Consider the following 20585-nt stretch of genomic DNA (forward strand, 5'->3'; position numbering starts at 1 on the left):
GGAGTAGTTTACAAATAGGGTTACCTTGTATTTGATGAGGGAACCTATGTTACTAATATAAATACTAGGTCCATTCCCAAGCACGCTGTGGAATTATGGAGTCTACTTGATAATGACCGGCTGGATATATGCGTCCTTACTGAAACATGGCTTCACAGTCAAGCATCGCCTGATGTGGCCACTGCGTTTCCATCTGAATACCATGTTATCAGACAAGACAGAAAGGGGAGGTGAGGAGGCGGAGTTGCAGTGGCAGCAAAGGCCCCGATTGGTATCTCCCTGTTGGAATCCTTTTCAAACCCCCTGTTCGAAATTTTAATAGTTAATCTTTTGTATTTTAAAACGACGATAGGAAGAGTTGCACTGGTCTATAGGCGTCCTGGCGATAAATCCAAATTTGTGAATGCTCTCCTGGACACTATCGCCTCACGTGTATTAGCCACGGATCACTTTATTTTAATAGGAGATTTTAATTATCATATGGAACTTATTCTTGACACTGATTCCTGTCATTTAAAGACCAGTATGGAAACCTTATCATTAACACAAAGGGTTCTAGGACCTACTCACCAGGCAGGGCACACTCTGGATCTAATTTTCACTAATATGCCCATTTTTACCTGCGAACCTCCTCTGCCTATGACCTTGACGGACCATTTTTTAGTGAAATTTAGTTTTCCTGGTTCCAATAAGCCCAGGATCTCTAAGTGTGCAGACTCAATGCTGAGATTGTAGTTGAGAATATTACCGAATAGTCCAATTTTCAATTCGCATTTTGCGAGGTTGTACATCTTTGTTAATTCACATGTCTTCCTGGAATGTGTCCCAAACCCTCAGTTCACATTTTTTGATGCCTTGTCTAAATCATTGAAATCTCATTTATATTAGGTTCTTTTGGCACAATTTTCTAAAAATCCTTAACATACAGCTGCCTATTGCTCAATTTCTGCATTCTCTGATTAAGCAACCTATTCAAAGGCATAGAGAACAGTCCACACAGATCTCTCCTCTGTGCACGTGAGGGCACCGTGTACTGCTGCTGTCACAGCTGGGCCTGTTTGGTATGAGTGAAGTGTGGACCACTTCTGGTTCTGATGTGCCTGTTGTGTGGCGAGTGTCCACTCCGCCCCGTGCTGTAGGCCCTCTGACTGTTCTTTAATGACTCGTAAATAAAATCACCATTTATTTTGCTTTCATTTGCTTTTGCAGTTCCTTCTTCTGACTCCTAAGGTATTGGCAAAAATGTTGAAGCGGTCATATTAGTGACTTTTTTAGAAGAGTGTGTACATTAGTGTGAAGTTATTTCTTCTCAGTACTGTGCAGTCATGAAGATGCATTCCTCACTGCTATCTACACACCGCACACCCCAGTGTTCTTCGTTGGAAATACATCTGTTGACTGCAGTGGCAGGCCCACAGATAGAGGACTGCAGTGTGTGTGGAGAAAAGATAACTATGTGCTATGTAATATGCTCAGTATTAGGCAGAATACTACATTTATTACATTACACAAGTTTACATTAGCCAATAATATATTTACGTCATGCTAAACTATGTACAAACTGAGGTACAAACTAGAGCGGTCACCCTTGAAGCTGGGGAACTGGGTTCTAGTCTCGGCAGGGACGCTCAACATCCTGTGATTCTGGACAAATCACGCAATCTCCCCGTGCCTCACAAAATTATTGTGTCCATCAGTAATGTAACTGGTGCTCATGTAAAGTGCTCTGATACCTTTGAGCCGAGTTCGCGCTATATTTAAAAAAAAACAACTCAGATTTGCCCTAATTATCACGCTTTATATTTCTGGGTCAAGTTCTTAAAGTGGGATTAGAAACAAATCAGCTAACTAATTTGGTAAAACCAAACTGATCGTGCAATCCCTTTGAAATACATGTGGTCCACAATTTATTTTTCATTACTAATCAATACCAAACAATTTCAGTGTCATGAGGTATAACAAGCATTTGCAATGCAATAGGTCTCGCATTAGGAAAGTTTGAGCTATTGGTCTTGTAAATGACAAATCTTTTATTTATATGTTGGTTTTGAAAATAGTGAAATTAATAGCGTTGTCATTTACAATGCCAATACTTTTAAGTTTTGCAAATGTGACACCTATAGCATTTATAATGTAACATCTTTTGTATTTACGGGACTTCGATGGATTGATATTACAAATAACAATGGCTTTTATTTTTTTTAAATAATTAATACTTAAATAAAAGTTATTGTAATTTATAATGGCAATAGCTTAAACTTTAGTAAATAACTTTTGTGAAGATTATGTTCAGTGTATTTTATTGTGGGGAAAATCCAAGAACAGAAGTGAAATATTAACATATTTTTGTGACATTTGTAATAAAGCTTGAAACATTGAGAGAACATATTTGAACTAGTTGTTGTTCACAGAAAGTGCTCTTCAGGACCTGCGGGTGTTTGGGAGGGGAAGAGAGAGGAGGGGTGGGGTGGGGTGGGGGGCGCGTCCTCCGGGGACCAGCATCATGAGGGAGATCTCTCCGGTCTTTGCAGGCATGTCCGGCTAGCATTGAATGGTTAGTAAGTGGGATGGTACAGCCTGCATCTGTCCCCTCCATTTGGCAGCAAGGTTCCACAGGGCCTTTCATACATTAAATGCTTGACTTTTTGGATAGCGAGAGACGGTAGCGAGTTGTTATACATCATATGGTGACAGAGATGCATTCCTTATTGGCACATCCAGGCAAATTTGATTTCTTTAAACAGCTATTTTGTAAAATACAAATCAGCCCTCTATTCTAGACAAGCCACACATGGTGGGTGCAGGCAATTGGCGACATTTTCCCGGCAGCGTTGGTGCTGGATAGAGGTGAATGAATCCACGGAAATGGCTGGAGAGTGCGGATTGCCGTGAGGCGATCACTGAAGCTGAGAGAAAGAGAGCAGGTGCGACAGGTATACCATAATGGCAGGTTCAAACTCACAGTCCCGCTCCCACTATCCACACAGAACCTACCGGATGCTGGACAAGTAGACACGAATATACCCAGATAGGTCGGTGACTTGCGCAAATGCGGGCTCCTCTGCCGGTTCCCTACACACGGCATGGTCCATGAAATACTGGCAGCTAGTACTGGCAATACTGACGTACTAGGTGGAGGGATCTATGAAGCTGTGCTGGATGGGTGTGGTGCCTCGCAGGGAAAGCCTCGAGGTGAGAATGTTGGCACTTTGAACGGTATTGGCAAGGAGACGGTGTGCAACAACCAGGAAGGTGGTCAGGCCCCCCTCTGGCAGCGTGAGGGGCAGCCCTGATGGAGTAGGCACTTACGGATGAACCGCATATTAAGCAGACCCGAAGGGATGATAAAGTGGGGGAAGATCTGGCGACCGGGGTGAAATTATCAGAAGGGTTCTGGACCCATTACCAGGGGAAATATAATGGCGGAGATTACAGACTGAGCCACCAGATGGACTAGCCCTACCTGCTTGAGGGGAGGAAGGGAAAGAATGTTGGGGAGTTCTGGATATAATGCATGTCACTTATATTGCTTGATTAAAAAAAGACTAACGTTGTGATGCTGTACTTGTCACTGTTAAAAACCTTAGTAAAAACTTGTTTTTAATAAAGGAATCTCGACCTCTCAGTCTGATCTGATGTCTAGAACTCTCAAGTCCAGTTTCGTGCGCGAGTAGCTCATCGCTAGATGAAAAGAGCGCCCATGAACTTGAGTGATGTTGATGTCTAACATAAGTAGTCACCGGTTCACTGATCTCTAACCAAGATAAGCCCAGTAACAGCTGTAATGTCTTCGACTGCTGCCCAACTAACAGATAAAACGGATAGCATGCGACTAAACAAGCCGTCCCACTGAAAAGTAAAGAGTGGACACGATCTCGTGCTTAGTCAAACCAGGCTCCCAAATAATATCCTTTTCCAGCGGTTTCTTACATTATATTAGTCTCTCGAGCCTGGTGTGTTACATCTTGCTTACGCAGAGCTGCTTTGGCTGGAGCGTCTGGTCACTGTGCATGCGCGTTTGATGAGTATATGCACTTTCGGGTGAAGAGAAGTGAAGTACTTCGTGGTATGGTATGAGGTGATGACCTGAACTAAAGAGGCTCGCGTGAAGGCAACTGGTTGCTCGAAGTGCTGGACAGAGCCTTCTAAATCGGAAGCCCTGCAGGACGGATCCTGTAGCCCGGTGAGTGGGGCTTAGTTGTAGGGTGTGTGTGTGTGCGTGTGTGTGTGTGTGTGTGTGTGTGTCTGTGTGTCTGTGTGTCTGTGTGTCTGTGTGTCTGTGTGTCTGTGTGTCTGTGTGTCTGTGTGTCTGTGTGTCTGTGTGTCTGTGTTTGCGCACTTCAGGGAATGTGAGGCAGGAGATGTGCACGGCGCCGGCTTGGACGTGCGCGTCCACAGATCCCAATCGCCGCGCGTGCCCGACCCCGGTCTCAGATTCCCAGAAAGTGGGAAACAATAGATACTTCGCTGGACGCAATGCTTCGTATTGCTTTTACCAGCTCGACCTAAAAAAGTAAGAAAAGTGCCATTGCTCTGTGCGGAAGCAATAATAAATTACCGCCCCCTCGCAGACAAATTTCTGTAATCTAACCTCATTCACACTCTACATAACAAGCTGCTCTATGAACAGCCCTTTAGTTTTGAGGAGTTGCTGCTGCTACATTAAAAAGGTCATGCGTAACGCATCTCACTGCTGCGGGGAGGTATGTATAGCCGTCATTTATTTTCGTTACACCTTCAGTAGCTAGGTGGGAAGACATTAATTACTGGTTCCAAAACTCAGATAACGGTATCAGCAATGCTCAACCTAAACAACTCAAATCAACCCAACTGTTGACTCCTAATTATGTAATTCATAATTTCAAGGCTTTGTTAAGTGGGTCAGGAGTTTCGGGTGCGGCGCGACCGGTTTTGTTTAAATCATTTGACCACCCTCTGAGCGACGCAAGTGCATCTTCACCTAAGGAAAGACTGAAACTGAGATGTCGATAACATGTAGGTAAAGCCTCTGACATTTTTAACGAGACCTATTTCATTGAAAGGAAGCACCCACGATTGTCCCGGGCTACTTGGAAAGTGTGCCTGACGCGCTGAATGTTAAAGGAAAGCATGTTAGGCATGTAGTAGGAGAAACTCATTAAAGAAGTAAATGAGGCCGTCCTCATGGGAGATTACAAATGAAGACAAACAACTGTATAATGCAGCACAAGATGAACAAAGCAGAGGCCCAAACATAGCACTTCAAAGGTGGGAGGCAACAATTGCTGAACCGATAGACGAATATGACTGGAAATATAGTTGCACACAGCTACAACTTCTTACGTCAAACTGCAATTTACCAATGATCCATTTTAAGATCCCGCATCAAATATATCATACCCTGGTCAAATTGCACAAATACGGACTTAGAGAGGATGATAAATGTCAGAGATGTAGTTCTCCAGGCGCTGACTTCCTGCATATGTCATGGGCATGCCCACAACTCAAAACATACTGGCACAATATCACTGACACGCTTACTAATATGTTATCCGAGCACATACCAAACACACCACTGGTTTGCATCATGGACATGCGTAAAGTGGCCAGACGAGGGAAGTTTCTAGCAGTAGCATTATTACTTGCAAAAAGACGAATAGCCATACGCTTGGGGAGTAAACGACCCCCAAGACTCAAAGACTGGTTTACTGACATGACTTATTGTAAAGAGACATTAGAGGTTTATGCACAGGAACTGCCACGAGCCTCACAACCTAGAGATTTCTGGGAACCATTGGTACAATATCTGAGACAAACAGAGGAGGAAGATTGCACACCACAGAATTCCCAAGGAATGGAGTGAGGTCAGTGGGGACCCTAAAATAAAGTACAGTAATTATGTTTTTGGTACACTGTAATGCATAAGGCCCTGAAAGAAAAAAAAACGTTTGATGACAAATAACACAGAGGTCATACGGTCATTGTTTTTTTAACTAGATGTGCGGTGTAGCTGTGTTGTGTACTAGAATGTAAAATGTTATGTTGCAAATATTTCAAACATATGTAAGATGTGAATTGTTTATAATGACTTGTTGCTAGTTGGACAAATAAAAAATAAAACAAGCATTGGCATAGCCAATAGGTATCGTATTTGAGACCTTATAAGTGTTTAGCCATGCAACAGTTCGTGTTGTTGCACCAAGAATATTCTGCTGCATAACTAAATACTTATAGGGTTCAAAAAGTGAGACCTATTGGCTATGCCAATGCTTGTTTGTTTTTTGTTGCTGTTTTGTTTAAGTTGCCAGATCTACAATAGCCGGACATTTCTTTTGTTAACAGTTAGTTGCATCAAATGAACTTGTTTTCATTGCTCTGAATGTTGTATCCATTCTGGGTGTAGGAAGCAGTCATTCCTGGGGGTGTGGGGGCTGCCTAGCTGTGTGCATGCGCCGAACTTTGCAAATGAGAAAAAGCCTAGTGCAGGCGCAATTTACAAGTGTGGAGTGAGGGAGCCCCAGGCAGCATGGCTCACTCACACAGGAGTTCATGCACTGCACCTGCATACTCAGCATGGTTTATGGAAACTCGACCCACTCCCTCCCAGGCAAGGAACACATATTTATCAAGAAATTCTGAGAAGAGCCTGCCTGCTGCACTGACGGCTGGTGGTGCGTGTGCCTGGTGAAAGCGGGCACTGGCGGCTGGTGGTGTGTGTGCCTGGTGAAAGCGTGCACTGATGGCTGGTGGTGTGTGTGCCCGGTGAAAGTGTGCACTGACGGCTGGTGGTGTGTGTGCCTGGTGGAAGCGTGCACTGACGGCTGGTGGGTGTGTGTGCCTGGTGGAAGCATGCACTGACGGCTGGTGGGTGTGTGTGCCTGGTGGAAGCATGCACCGACGGCTGGTGGTGTGTGTGCCTGGTGGAAAGGTGCACTGACGGCTGGTGATGTGTGTGCCAGGTGAAAGTGTGCACCAGCGGCTGGTGGTGTGTGTGCCCGGTGAAAGAGTGCACCTACAGCTGGTGGTGTGTGCCTGGTGGAAGCATGCACCGACGGCGGGTAGTGTGTGACGGCTGGTAGTGAGTGTGTCTGGTAAAAGTGTGCACTGACGGCTGATGGTGTGTGTGCCTGGTGGAAGCATGCACTGACGGCTGGTGGTATGTGTGCCTGGTGGGAGCATGCACTGACGGCTGGTGGTGTGTGTGCTTGGTGGAAGCATGCACTGACGGCTGGTGGTGTGTGTGCTTGGTGGAAGCATGCACTGACGGCTGGTGGTGTGTGTGCTTGGTGGAAGCATGCACTGACGGCTGGTGGTGTGTGTGCCTGGTGGAAGCGTGCACTGATGGCTGATGGTGTGTGTGCCTGGTGGAAGCATGCACCGACGGCGGGTAGTGTGTGACGGCTGGTAGTGAGTGTGCCTGGTAAAAGTGTGCACTGACGGCTGATGGTGTGTGTGCCTGGTGGAAGCATGCACTGACGGCTGGTGGTATGTGTGCCTGGTGGGAGCATGCACTGACGGCTGGTGGTGTGTGTGCTTGGTGGAAGCATGCACTGACGGCTGGTGGTGTGTGTGCCTGGTGGAAGCGTGCACTGATGGCTGATGGTGTGTGTGCCCACTGAAAGCGTGCACGGACGACTGATGGTGTGTGTGCCTGGTGGAAGCAGAAGCATTCACAGTGATAGAAGACACAAATGAAACTGAGGAAGAGGAGGGGGAGAAGGGAGGGGGAGTGCGAGCAGAGGAGCATGATTCACAGCTAGAAGATACAAATGAAGCTGACCAGGAGGGAGGGGGGAAAAGGAAGGGGGATAGTGCAAGCGGAGAAGCCCGATTACAGCAATAAAAACACAGATGGCAGCTGTGCACGTGTACAAGCTCGTGAACACAAGCTGTAGGCCAGCAAAAGCCTCTGGTGGCACTTTTAAAAGCCACTTACTAAATGTCTCGACTCAGGCGAGACCTAAAAATGAAGACACAGCAGTACTAAGGAGGGACTAACAAGCCTATTAACCAATCAGAAGCTAGCATTTACGAAGGACAAGGACACAAGCCAATGGCAAATCTGGGCGAAGAGTGGGCTAGGCTTAAAGTACACACTGCACTACAGCATGGCTCACAGGGCAGCGTATGCACGGCCAAGGCTCAACCTAAAAACATAGAGAGACTCAAATCAGTGTAAACAAGATGTCCACACCCAAACTATTATTTTTGCCACAGTATCAGTCCAAGGGTCCTTATGACATATTAAATCTTTAGAACCTGATAAAACTATTCAAAAATAATACTAATCTTAAAAAAAGGCTCCTCAGACTTACTTTCTGTTGCATTTTGGAAGCCAAGAGGGGCTCAGACGTCAGAACCATCACTGGTAAAACTTTGCTACTCAAGACTGGCCACTTTAGTCTTTAGTGCAAGATCATCCTTTTGGGATTGGGGAATAAAGATCACGACTCACTGGCATAATCCTCATCTCACACTCCTAGCAGTCACTGCTGTAAAATAAAGTCTGATATAAAGTGCCCACAAATATTTTTCCGATTATCATCGCTGTATCAACTGATGGACAAAGTATTCCAGAGAACACAATTTACCATTCATAAGAAACAGACTATGGATGTCAAGCAATCCACTTCAACTACAGAAACACTCTTCTCTATTTGAAGTCCCCAATCGGAAAGGAAATTACGTGTCAAAGAAAGCCCAAAAGGAACAAACCAATTAAGGACACACTGTGCTTGGAAGGCAATCAGAACAACCCGCTCAGAAACAAACTAGGTACCCTGGACTTGACTTGGCTTCCCAGGACTATAGCAGGTGGTGAGATATCGAACTGTGGACTAGACGCAGACAATACCCATAATCTATTCTAAAGCCAATGAACAAACCTCAGCTATTCTGAACATTTGTTCATGGATCATACCCGGAATCCAGCACAAGATAACTGACCTTGAAGTCGTTCAGTTTTTAGGAAATTTTAAATTATTATTCTCCAAGGGAACTGGTCCAAGCACTTGGTCCCTTTGTTGGGCTACTCGGAGTATTATAACAATGCTTTGAAATCTAGCCTCATCGGGCGGCCCAAGGGGGGAGGTGGTGGGGGGGCGGGGGGTGGCTTGCAATATACATCTTGGCTAATATAAATGTGAAGGTTGGAACAAACATTCCAGAGAAATGGATTCAGACTATAAATGTACAAGACTGGGCTCAAGGTACAAAACAATCCACTTATAGTATTAAACATATACATCAACCCCACTTTTCAGGGAAAAGTCAGCAACAATAAAAAAAAAATGGAATCAATTAATATGGTACTAACAACAGAACATGATGCCTCATACTTGATGTCCGGAAATTTCAACCTAAACCTTTTCTATCATCATAATCACGATGACAATATAATTTCACAAGATTTAGCATGCATCATACCAGTACAGGTACATCCTAAGGTGAGACGAAGGGACAGACAAGGACTCAGATTGGCAACCTTGCAACGAAACAGCAGGCACTTTATAACCCTGCAACGCACTTTACCAATATTTGCAGTTTGTTACTCCAAACTTTGGAGAGTGATAGGTAGTTCATTTTAAATATAATTTAAGCATACTCTTGCTCTAAGTGTTCTAATAGAATTAATGTGCAATAACAAACAATTTTTAAACCATGTACTGCATGTCTAATATCTTTTTCTGTGCATGTAAAGGTTTTAATTAACTAAACGCAATTTACTCTTTAAAAAAACAATAATTCCTACTAAAGATGTGTAATGTCAACCATGTTACTGCCTTGGATATACCTAACAATGTCATGTTTCCATTGAAAGTTAGTGTTGCTGCTTTCTTACGCGTCAAATGTCTTTTCTGTTTCACTTGTAGTATTCAGCAGGATAATAAATAAAACAACTGAATAAAGTTTCCGCTTCATAATGCAATACTCAACACGGAGCAATTAATGCTCTACATCAACAAATCACTTTAGAGAAACCCTGGCATGAACATTCACACAAGGCCGCCCCAAGACATGTAGCTCCTTATTCCAACTGCTGTCAGCATATGTGATATTCCAGGTTATATCATGAATAGCCTCTAAGAAATCCAGATTTATCAAGGGTACCAGTTTCACTACACTCAATATCTCAGGTAATCTTCATTTTTCATCTGGTTTGTTCAGAGGGGTAGGTAGAACAAGGGGAATGCAGTTTTACCACAGGAACTGGAATCCATATTCGACTCACATCAAATGTAACCACTACCTGATACTCAGCAATGGACAACTGTAGACCCACTGAAAGAGAAACAAACGGCAACGTCTTTCGAAGGAATACTTATCCTTCCACATAATGTCCTACACAGCTCCAGAACAGAGCTGAATAATCCAATATCATCCACGTGTTCAATGAGATATAGTGTTAGCAGACAATCCCACAAATAATCAAGGTTTACCTCAAATGGCAAAAAGCACCATGATTCTACAGGAAGCCACTACAGGACCAAAATAAAAATTGTAGTAAGCGCTATACAACTACACATACAAAACAAGTTAAGCAGTGTTCCTAAATATCTTTACCGTATCAATTTAATAAAGAAGGTCCCTCCCGGCACTAGATGTCAACAAGGATGTTTCTGGTATTAGTTTTGGACGGCTTTCTTTGCATGGAATACAGGCACTACTTTAGGGGTAAATTTGGGATGTGTTCTGAACAAGCCCATATATGTATTTGAATGAAGAAGTCTTAAATGGCTAAAGCTTGCATTTTGTTAACCATAAGCACACAGGCGTAACCCACTCTGTATTTAATATGGAGCTCTCAGGCCGGAGTACGGTGCTGAGGGGGACCCCTGCAGCTCTGCTCCGGGAGGGCTGCGGGGCCTGTGTTACGCCCCTGCATAACCAATGATGTACCTAGCACTAGATTTAGACCCCATGCAAGTGTTGAAGCCCTGTATGAGGGAATGGTGTCTTACCTGCCTTAACACATCACATAAAAAAACATTTCTATCAAGCAGAGTCCAAGCTTCCCTTAACTACTTCACAAGTCTCTTGCAATTTGACCTTGCTTCTATGCTGGGGATCCAAGTCTCCAAATTCTAAGACTGAAGAACGAGCCATGCTGCTAAATTCAGGGACTTGAATCGGAGAGGGAGACGTTGCCTTACCTCATCCTTTTATTGTTTGTTTGGGGAAGCATTAAGATAAAAAGAAAATAATTACATATAGCACTTATAGGTAATGTTGAAATCATATCAAAGAATATAATAAAAAGAAAATAAATACAAGTGGTCAATGATCAGACATACTAATAAATAGTTATTACATATTAAAAATGTGCATTTCCTCACTTATCTATTCTACAAGGTCCCATGAAGTCCCCAAATCTGTTTCATCTTACATGAGATAGTCCTACTTTTTTAATTTGATACTTTTTTAATTTGATACCTTCATCACACACAAATCCATAAAACTATTGCACCAAAATCAATAGTGGGGAAGATCTCTAACTAGCTTCCCATAACAATACAAAATCAAGTTATAAGCATGGTATTAAAAAAAACTCCATTTGTCTCAAGAGGACAGGTCCTGGGAAAGACTTAGTTAAATGACGCAGAAACAGAGTAAGATGGATCCAAGTAAAAATGCTATGCTCCTGAAATATGCATTTCCAAAATTCATAAAAGTGCCTGGCAGACGTACACATTAAATCGACATCTTCCATAACATAACTAGGACACTGGGCGTTTGAGGAAGAGCCCCATAAAACATTTTTAGGCATATATTGAGGATCATGAAGTTTTTTTATAATGTGGTAATTTTCAGTTTATAGTAATATAGTATTGTGCACCAGATGACCCCCCCTACTTCCACAATCTTTCATCGCTTCTTACAAGATTGCAAACACCCAGCCATTGAATCCACTGACTGCCGAGTACTGAAAGCTATCCCCAATTTTCTTAAAAACCCAGTACATACAGAGGTAATCCCATCCTTCTTGGTACCAAACTTGATATCCAACAATAGAATTAATGGTAAATTATGGTCCCACAGCCTGATATCACCAAACAAGAAGATAGCAGCCTTTGTCACAACAGAACAAGGAGCAAAGCTATTGGCTCTGACTATGCCATCTAAAAACCATAACATAACAGTGAAAGTCCAGCTCTATTTTCAGACAACAGCTTTAGCCGTTTACAAGGATGAACCAGCATTCCTAAACTGAGATACGTGTGACTCTAGGTTACCACATCCAAGGCAACTTTGTGAGCCTCTCTCACATTACATCCTTTAACGTGAAGAACTACATTTTTTTTTACAGGTTTTTAATCAAACTTTGTTGTGACACATTTTTACACCAGGTGTAACAATAACTTATGGCTCATGTCTCAGTATGACAACTCTTGATTTGTGGAGGTCTGTGTAGATGCACCTCTGATCAGTAGTTGTATAGAAATATTACAAGTGAGTCCTTTATACTTGTGGCTGTTCCTGTTGCTCACAGGAGCAAACAACCTTAGGCATCATTTGTGGTCACAAGGCATTTTTATGGCGCAACAGTTAAAACACACCCATTTCAGTCTACAACGCACCACGCCCATGCAATGAACAGAAACTCTTCAGCCTGGCCAAAGTACTAAGGAAAGTCTATAATTTATTGTATTTGTTGCGTTTGACAATGGACCTTGAAGCAATACTCAAGCACAGCGCAACAGCATTTAGCCATTTGTTTACGTATAAAAAAGCAGACTTAATTAATTGCTGAAAACAAGTGCTAAAAAAAATTCTAAGAAGGGACAGGCAACATTTCAATGTAGCCCTGCAGTCTAAAAAGAATAATGTCTCCACCATGTGAGCATTTTCTAAATGTATATCTATTATGTTTTGAAATTAAAAAAGATATAAATGAACAAACAATTACAATGTTGCTTCATAAGTTCTTTTTTTGGCTGGACCACAGAGGATTCCACCATGCTGGTGTTGGGAAGAAGGGCCTCTGCATGGATTGGAAAAGCGGAGTGTCCCTTCCCTGTATGTTTTGTCCTGGCACCCTCAATGTTTTTCCTTCATTGAAATTGGCAACATGCAAGCACACTAGAGTTGCATGACATTTCTATGCCTGTGACTCATCAGAAGATACTAGCTTTGCTGACATGAGGTTACCCTACGTGACCACCCAATCGGAGTGACAGTGGCTCCTGCCCCCAACCCCAATCTACGGGGAGATGGACTATGGCACCAGCATGATGCTAGTCCAGAGGCATTTGTTTTGTTTTGCCTGGACCCCTCTGAAGAGGCCGCTTACCAGATCTCCTTAGTAAAGGTCGATCCAGGTAGGCTCACATGCCTACCTTGTTTGTGAGATGGTGTATGCATGTTGGAGGAAGAGTGGGTTTCCTGGCACAAGAGTCAATAGTGGTGTCCATTCCGACATTGCACATGGATGTAGAAGATGGTGGTCAGTAGGCCATGCTTTGCCCATACTACACATGGTAGTCTACACATCCTCGTGCTTCACAATTCCAATCTCAGCCTTTGCGTTCAGGAGGCTTCCAAGTCCCTTTCTTTGTTTACAGAGCATTTGCCCCGCTTTAGTGAAACTCTTAGTTTCCAAACCCCGTCTGAAGGAAGCCCTCATTTCACACTAACCAGTCCAAAATGGTTTGACCTGGGAATTTCTGCTCTTGAAGCCTGTCAAAGCCAAGAGACAACGAGGAAAATATAGATCTCCTGAACTGCAGAAAGACAAACTAGTTTAAAAGGTTCCTGCCCCAGGCACCGATGTAGGATAAATACTGATCCCCTTGACTCTTATGTTTGTACATCCAGTGGACTGTGCTCCAGACAAGTGCAAATGCACTGCCAGGAACAGACCCTCAGGCAGGCTGCAGTTCTCCTACCAATCTCTTATAAGAAACTTTGCAGCTTGGCCTGACCTGTCCTGAAAAGTGAGTAGCTAGTTTTTCCCTGCAAACAGAAAATTGGTCTTGATCCTCTGAAAATCTGCACAAGGCCCATCTGCCTAGATCCTCAACTTGGAAGATACCTGAAGGAACCAATATGACCCAAGAGATTAGATCTTTGGTAACCTTGAGAAGCAAAGAGGCAGACAAAGCACTGCCCAGGTTAGGCAGCTGCAAATTAGTCTTTTCATAAAGAGAACTAGTCATTCTTCACTATTGTTGCCTTCCCCATACCTTTAGGATGCCTTGTATTATACAATTTTCCAGTCTTACAGAGACCAGGAGGTCTTGAACACTTGAACGACCTCTGACTCTTATGGTTTCTTAGATATTATGGTAGTCACAGTCCATCCTTAACACTAATGTTCAGATCCCAGTGGACCATGTGAAGCATTGGGGTCCAGTAAGGGCCCCTTCTCCAATGGGTGAATCCTGCAACTGGAAATATTGTACTGCAAATATTGGTTTCAATATATATTAGGTATCCAGAGGACTTTATAAGCGATCCACTGTCTTCTGCCCCCACTATCACATCAGACCATTGGCTTGGACAAAGACTGTGAAGGAACCCAGAACTGCACCACTGACTGCAATTGGTAGGAATATTGTTTGGGGATTGTGGTATTGGGCGGAGGAACTGGTCAGTAATTTTGTTGCTGAAACTCAGCAGTTAGGGTGCCTGTCCGCTGAGCTGTCCAGCCTTGCAGCCGGGCCAGAGCCTAGGCCACTGAAACAGAGTCACACATATAGCAAGATTGCCACAGTGTCCCATTTCTGTTAGTAACCTGTCCCGGTGACTTGAAATGGTCAACTAGAGGGCTCATGTAAACAGTGTTGGAGAACACCAAATAAGTCCTTCATTTACCCAGCGACGCCTCAAGTACAAGCCAATATGATAGCACAGTCATAAAAAAAACATAACCTGGAGAAATTAAGGGCAAAAAAAAAGTTTGGTAATATTCTGGCCCTAAAAGATTGTAGCGCCTTCTGTTTTTGTGTATCATATTTGACTGCTCGTTTTACTTACGAGTGAATAACAAACCTATTCTTATTTGTAGATATAGTACTAGCTGGTTATTGAGTTTAAGTGTAATCTACTGTGTCACACTGTATATAAGTTGCTGACACCTACCACCTTCTTGTGTAAGCGCTGACAACGCAACTTCTCTAACATTGTTGAGCCAAGTGCCAAAAGCACAAAACAAATGGCCCCCTAAAGAAATACCCTCCACTGACAGAAGCATACAAGACGTGATCTCTGCTAACACCAGACATGCAATAGAGCTAGCATAGAAGTGAAATAAATGTCCAAATGACGCTTAACAGATCACTTACTGTTACATGATACTTGCAACTACAGCTTTGTCATTTTGTGGCCCTGTAAGTAAGACTATACTATTGACCATGAGATGATAATAACATAACACAACCTCCGATGAGATTCACAAAGGCAATATGCCGACAGACGAAAAACGATGCAGCACGAGGACACTGTAACCTACAGAATTCATTGACATGCTATTAACGAAGCATCTTTCACACACAACCAAAGAATAAAAAAAATAACAGCACAAGCAGTTTTAAAAACTTTTAAAAAATTACCCAACAATAAAAATGAATTTTTTTACGCACAAATATCTGGACGAGAACATTTTAAAGCACAAAATACACAAAGGCAAACAAATCTTACGAATGTCAAACTGCCTTCAACTGTTTTCTGGAGTCACAAGATGGTACGAAGTGGTCTAACACTTTCAGGCTGAATCATTTTCCTGACCGTAGGATTCCAACTTCCTCTTATGAAGTTGTGGCGTAATTTCCTCTGTACCGCCCTCTCTGGGACAAAGGCAGGGCATAAAGTAGGTTTTCACTGGGATCAGCACATCAAACACCTTCAGTTTTGGTAGCAGGATTTAATTTGGGGATGGAACCTTTGTTTCAAATTAGGAGCAGGCTCGCCAAATGACAACAACAGGGCAGCTAGTGATGGTGCAACAGCAAGTACAACTTTTGTAGCAGCATTTCATCCACGCTTCCTGTGGTGCCCTGCAGGGATGGTGTTAGGTCTGGAAAAGCTTGCTTAGCCAACTTGGGTTTCCTTATAGCCAACTGTGATAGCATTTCGTTGATAGTTGTCTTAAATCAACCAAGTTCCTAATCAGATCATCTATCATACTTCAGCACAACTAACAGAGGACCTAAACCTGACTTTTTATCAGAGATCTGTGTCTGAAACACAATCGTGTGTCACTGGCTAACCACAGGAACTCAACTGGGGAAATGTGGCAACACGTTTACAAACCCAATGCCAAGCAGGAGCATTACAAAGTATGTTACAGGTCAGCACGAAAAAGAATTCTCAATGCACTGCAGATTTGTGGTAGAACTGGTGTGGTTTGCTTTCATGCTTACAGAGAGAGCAGGAAACCGAGACTGCAGTCAATCTAGAAAAGTTACATTCACTGGGTGTAATGTTGTAGGTACTACAATGCTCTGCCTTCTTGTTGGGCTCACAATAGACCCACTCTGCTATGTCCCTGGACTCTGAGATCCTTCCAGGCTCAATTGTCTGCTGGTTTTTATGAAGAAGTCAATAAGCTAAACATTTTCAGTAATAAACAAAAGTGAACCTAGAGTTAATATAAGATTTATTGCCCCTCCTTTCTCTCTCTCTCGGGGTCTTCAGCCCCCAAGAACTTCCCATAGTAAGGTAATGTATCCTAAAAAATGTGTATACATTTTTCTCAGGCTTTCTGACTACAGGATATGATTGACACATTTGCCATAAAAAGAGCTTGCTATTACTATTGCTAGATCTTGCATCTCCTTTTTATCCCAAAGCATATACATACTCCCCAGTTTGTTGCAGTGGTGTACATGAGTAAGATGGAACTGACAGAAGTACGAGGTAGTGAAAAAATGGCTTCAAAAGTAGACGGCACATCCAGTGTCTGCATTCCATACTTCACATTTCCCATCACCAGCAATGCTGTTTTCCGAAAAACAAAAGTATGGTCGCTCACCCTCCAAAAAGATCTGCCGCTGTGCTTTCTCCAGATGCCCAGGGGTAAGCTTAGCTTGCTTGGCAGATCGAATATACAGGAAGGCTGTGTCGCCATCCCTGCGGATGCCATGGTAGTGCAGGGTCTCCTGGTCGTGTGGGAGCCTCTGTCCAATCACCCACTGTTGCACACTTGGGTGAAAGTTGTACTCCTTAAACACCTGAATCATCAATGTGGGAGAGGCAGAAATAGAATGGGGTAAGAATCACTAACATTTCATACGGAAAATGTACAGAAGGCCACCCAGAGCCACATGGTCTGAAAAACATGTGACGATTGATTTGCCCATGTCCATCAGAGATGTAGCAGAGTAAAGCTTGCTCAAAGAACAAAGTTGCACAGCCTATCAGAGCAAGCTGGGTTAGGCTGCTACTTTTCACCCTCTGGCCCACACCTTTACATAGTCCCCACTTCTTCGGTACAGCAACATGCCGACACCGAGGCCCCCCAATGCCAACAATGCCCCACAAGCCAACACTTGCTTTACTAGGCCAACACAGACCTATTCAACACTGAACCCACAATGACAACTACCCCTCACTTTCCAGGACTGATACCAACAAACCACATGCCATCAATTACCAACCCAATATCAACCCTGATCTCCCTAGCCAATAAGCATCCTCCTGCCACACTGCGCCCATTCTAAAATGGAAACTTCCAACACTGCTCACTCATCATTCGAATGTGGCTTCCTTTCCAACCCCCCGCTAACAATCTCCCACTAAATGCCATCGCTGAACCATCTGGACTGATACGGTCTTCTACCTAGTCAATTCTGATATGAGAAGCTAAAAATTACCAACCCCTTGTCATACCCCTTCATTTCCAGAATACCCCGGCCTATGCCTGGACCGCCTCACCTATGGCAGAACCTTTCTAAATGCCAACACAGAATCCCAAACCACTCAAAATATATCAACAAAATACACAATCGCCAGAGATGAGGCCTCTTTGCATTCATCCTTCATGCCTCCGTTCTCGTGGAGCCCACTTTGTGCCCGTTCCTATTCTCTTACCAGATCCTTCAGCGTAGACACAGTCATGTCAGGGCTGACCTTCAGTGTGATGGGCGCTGTCAGGGAACCGGCATCCTCAACACTGACCCGCAGTCTGAAAAAGGAGGAGTGGAAGCAAGTATTAGAACCCATATATTCATCTAAGAGTGAAGTCTTGACTTATTGCACATACATCCAGACCTCCTCCTGTGCAACAAGCAAAACTCAAGGTCAAGGACCTAACATCATACATGCAGAGAGCTACTCCAGGGGTGTAATCCGCTATACATGGTTGATAGAAGCATTCACTGCTTGAAACAAACTCCAAATTTACTCCAATCTTATCCGATAAGGAAACCACTGGATACAAACTCCAAAACCACAATGCGACACAAACACACAAAGCCTCATCAACCAACACAGGTGCTCAACTCTAATACGTGAGCCTCAATAAGGCTTCAATATTCGTAGGAAGGATGGGAGATGGTTATGCACCAGCGGACAAATGCTGGAAGAATCTTCCTCACAACTAGCATGAGGTGCTCGAGATGACTGATCAGACGTTGCTTATATAGAAGCACCAGGCTCGCCTTCTCTAGTTTTCTCTCCTACCCAAGGCGACCATCTATGGGAAATTAATGTTCTAAGATGCATTATAAACCGGTTTGATTCTTGTTAGACCTAATGTTTTAAACATACCAAGCTCAGGTCCACATATGTGCAAGACAGAGTTCAGCTGGAAACAGGAGACATGGTAAGTCAGATTTGCAAATGTAGTGTACTGTCTATAATAATAATTTCAACCATTTTTTCTGACAATGTTGATTCTACCGTGGCCCAAATCTTCCTCTGTGATTTCATCCTTCACTGGTCCAACCTCAATGACCAAGCTGTAACATGCCTCAAATCCTTCCTAATTGATCACAATCTGATTCAACACTGTGACCAGACAACCCATAATAAAGGTGAAATTCTGGACCTCATCATCACCAAAGATCACACCATCACATTGGACACCATTACCCCATGTGATTGGTCCGCTCATCATTGCATCTTCTTTTTTATCAACATGGAAGTCTCCCAGAGAAAGTCTCAACCAACGAAATCGAAGATTTGGAAAAGGGACCTCAGAAATATCAATACAGCAGATCTAGCAACCCAGTGTACATCTGCCCTCCCTCCACAAGTTGACATGACTGAGGTACATGCACTCACTAACTTCTACAACTCTACTATCGCTTGAATCATGGATTCCATTCCTCCACTCCAACAAAAAAATGCCCCAACTAAAATTTCAAAACCATAGTTCAACAACAATTTAAACACAGAGCGCCATAACCTTAGGGCAATTGAACGATCCTAGAAATCAAATTCATCTTCGGGCCAACTAATAATCCTTAGATCGCTACGGTGGACTACTTCAGGTCCCAACTGAAACTTTTTGAGCTGGTGAAAGAGCAATTGAAATTGAGTGGTATTTATATAGCGCATGGCTACCCGGAGGCATCCCAGCACTTACAGAGACAGAGGCAGATATTTCAGGCCAGGTAATTGAAATTGAGTTGACACACCAACCCGCTCGGTCTCTGGAGTCAGCCCACCTTTATGTGATGAACTTGCTGCCTTCTTTGCTGAGAAATCCAGACTCATCAATATAGATCTTGACTCCAGGAAGACGCCCTTACTATCCGGGAGGAATGCCCCCACCCTCCTACTCCCCCAGCCCTATCTGAGAAAATTGAACCGACTAGTCTGAACACCAAGAACAATGCCTCATGGAGCACCTTCACTTCCCTCAGTGAAAGAGACACTCACAAGATTCTTCAGAGCATCAACCCATCTAATCATTTTAAAGATCCATTACCACTGTTCATCTTCAAAGAACTAAAGGAGGTTGTCACCCCCATCTGGACAATGATTGTCAATGCGTCTCTCTCACAAGGTACGATCCCGGATTGCCTAAAAAAGCCTACAGTAGATAGTAAGGACCTTAACAACTTCCGCCCTATCTCTAACATCCCCACCCTAGCCAAACTCCTAGAAAAATTTGTCCAATCTCAATTCGGCGCCCACATTGAGAATTTCCACCTCCTGGACCAACACCAATCTGGCTTCCTGAGTGGGCACAGCACCGAATCGGCTCTCACTCACGTTATGGATGACATTTTAAAAATGCTCGACCAAAATCAACCCTGCCTCCTTATCCTCCTTGACCTTTCCTCAGCGTTTAACACTGTTAATCACAGCAACCTCCTATACATTTTGAAGCACAGGATGGGCCTTTCTGGTGCGGTGCTGCAATGGTTCTCCTCCTTCCTCCATCACAGATCCCAAAGAATTAAGGCGAACCACTCTCTCTCCCAGCCATCACCAGTACCCATGAGGGTCCCCCAAGGTTCCACCCTATCCCCCATACTCTTCCTGCTCTTGGAACCCTTAGCTAATGCACTAAATTCCACAGACATTGGACGTTATGGAAGCAGACCTATCAACAGAAGAAATAAGCAAGGCTCTGGGACAACTTAAATCGGGGAAGGCGATGGGGCCCAATGGAGTCCCGTGAAGTTTCTGAAGGCTACAGCCTCTTTGACGGTACC

General features: G+C 43.6%; 1 protein-coding gene across 1 annotated transcript in view; it reads right to left on the reverse strand.

Annotated features, from left to right (window-relative positions):
• RBCK1 (RANBP2-type and C3HC4-type zinc finger containing 1) overlaps positions 1-20585 on the reverse strand; it is a 193928-nt gene that overhangs the window by 137274 nt on the left and 36069 nt on the right. Inside the window, exons 4-5 of the mRNA XM_078651729.1 lie at positions 18010-18103; positions 16952-17150 (exon numbers count right to left, since the gene is read on the reverse strand). Of these exons, the coding sequence (XP_078507855.1) occupies positions 16952-17150; positions 18010-18103 (293 nt within the window). The remainder of the gene's footprint in view (positions 1-16951; positions 17151-18009; positions 18104-20585) is intronic.

The sequence above is a fragment of the Lissotriton helveticus genome, chromosome 7 (assembly GCF_964261635.1).
Source record: "Lissotriton helveticus chromosome 7, aLisHel1.1, whole genome shotgun sequence".
In the NCBI taxonomy this organism is placed as follows: domain Eukaryota; kingdom Metazoa; phylum Chordata; class Amphibia; order Caudata; family Salamandridae; genus Lissotriton; species Lissotriton helveticus.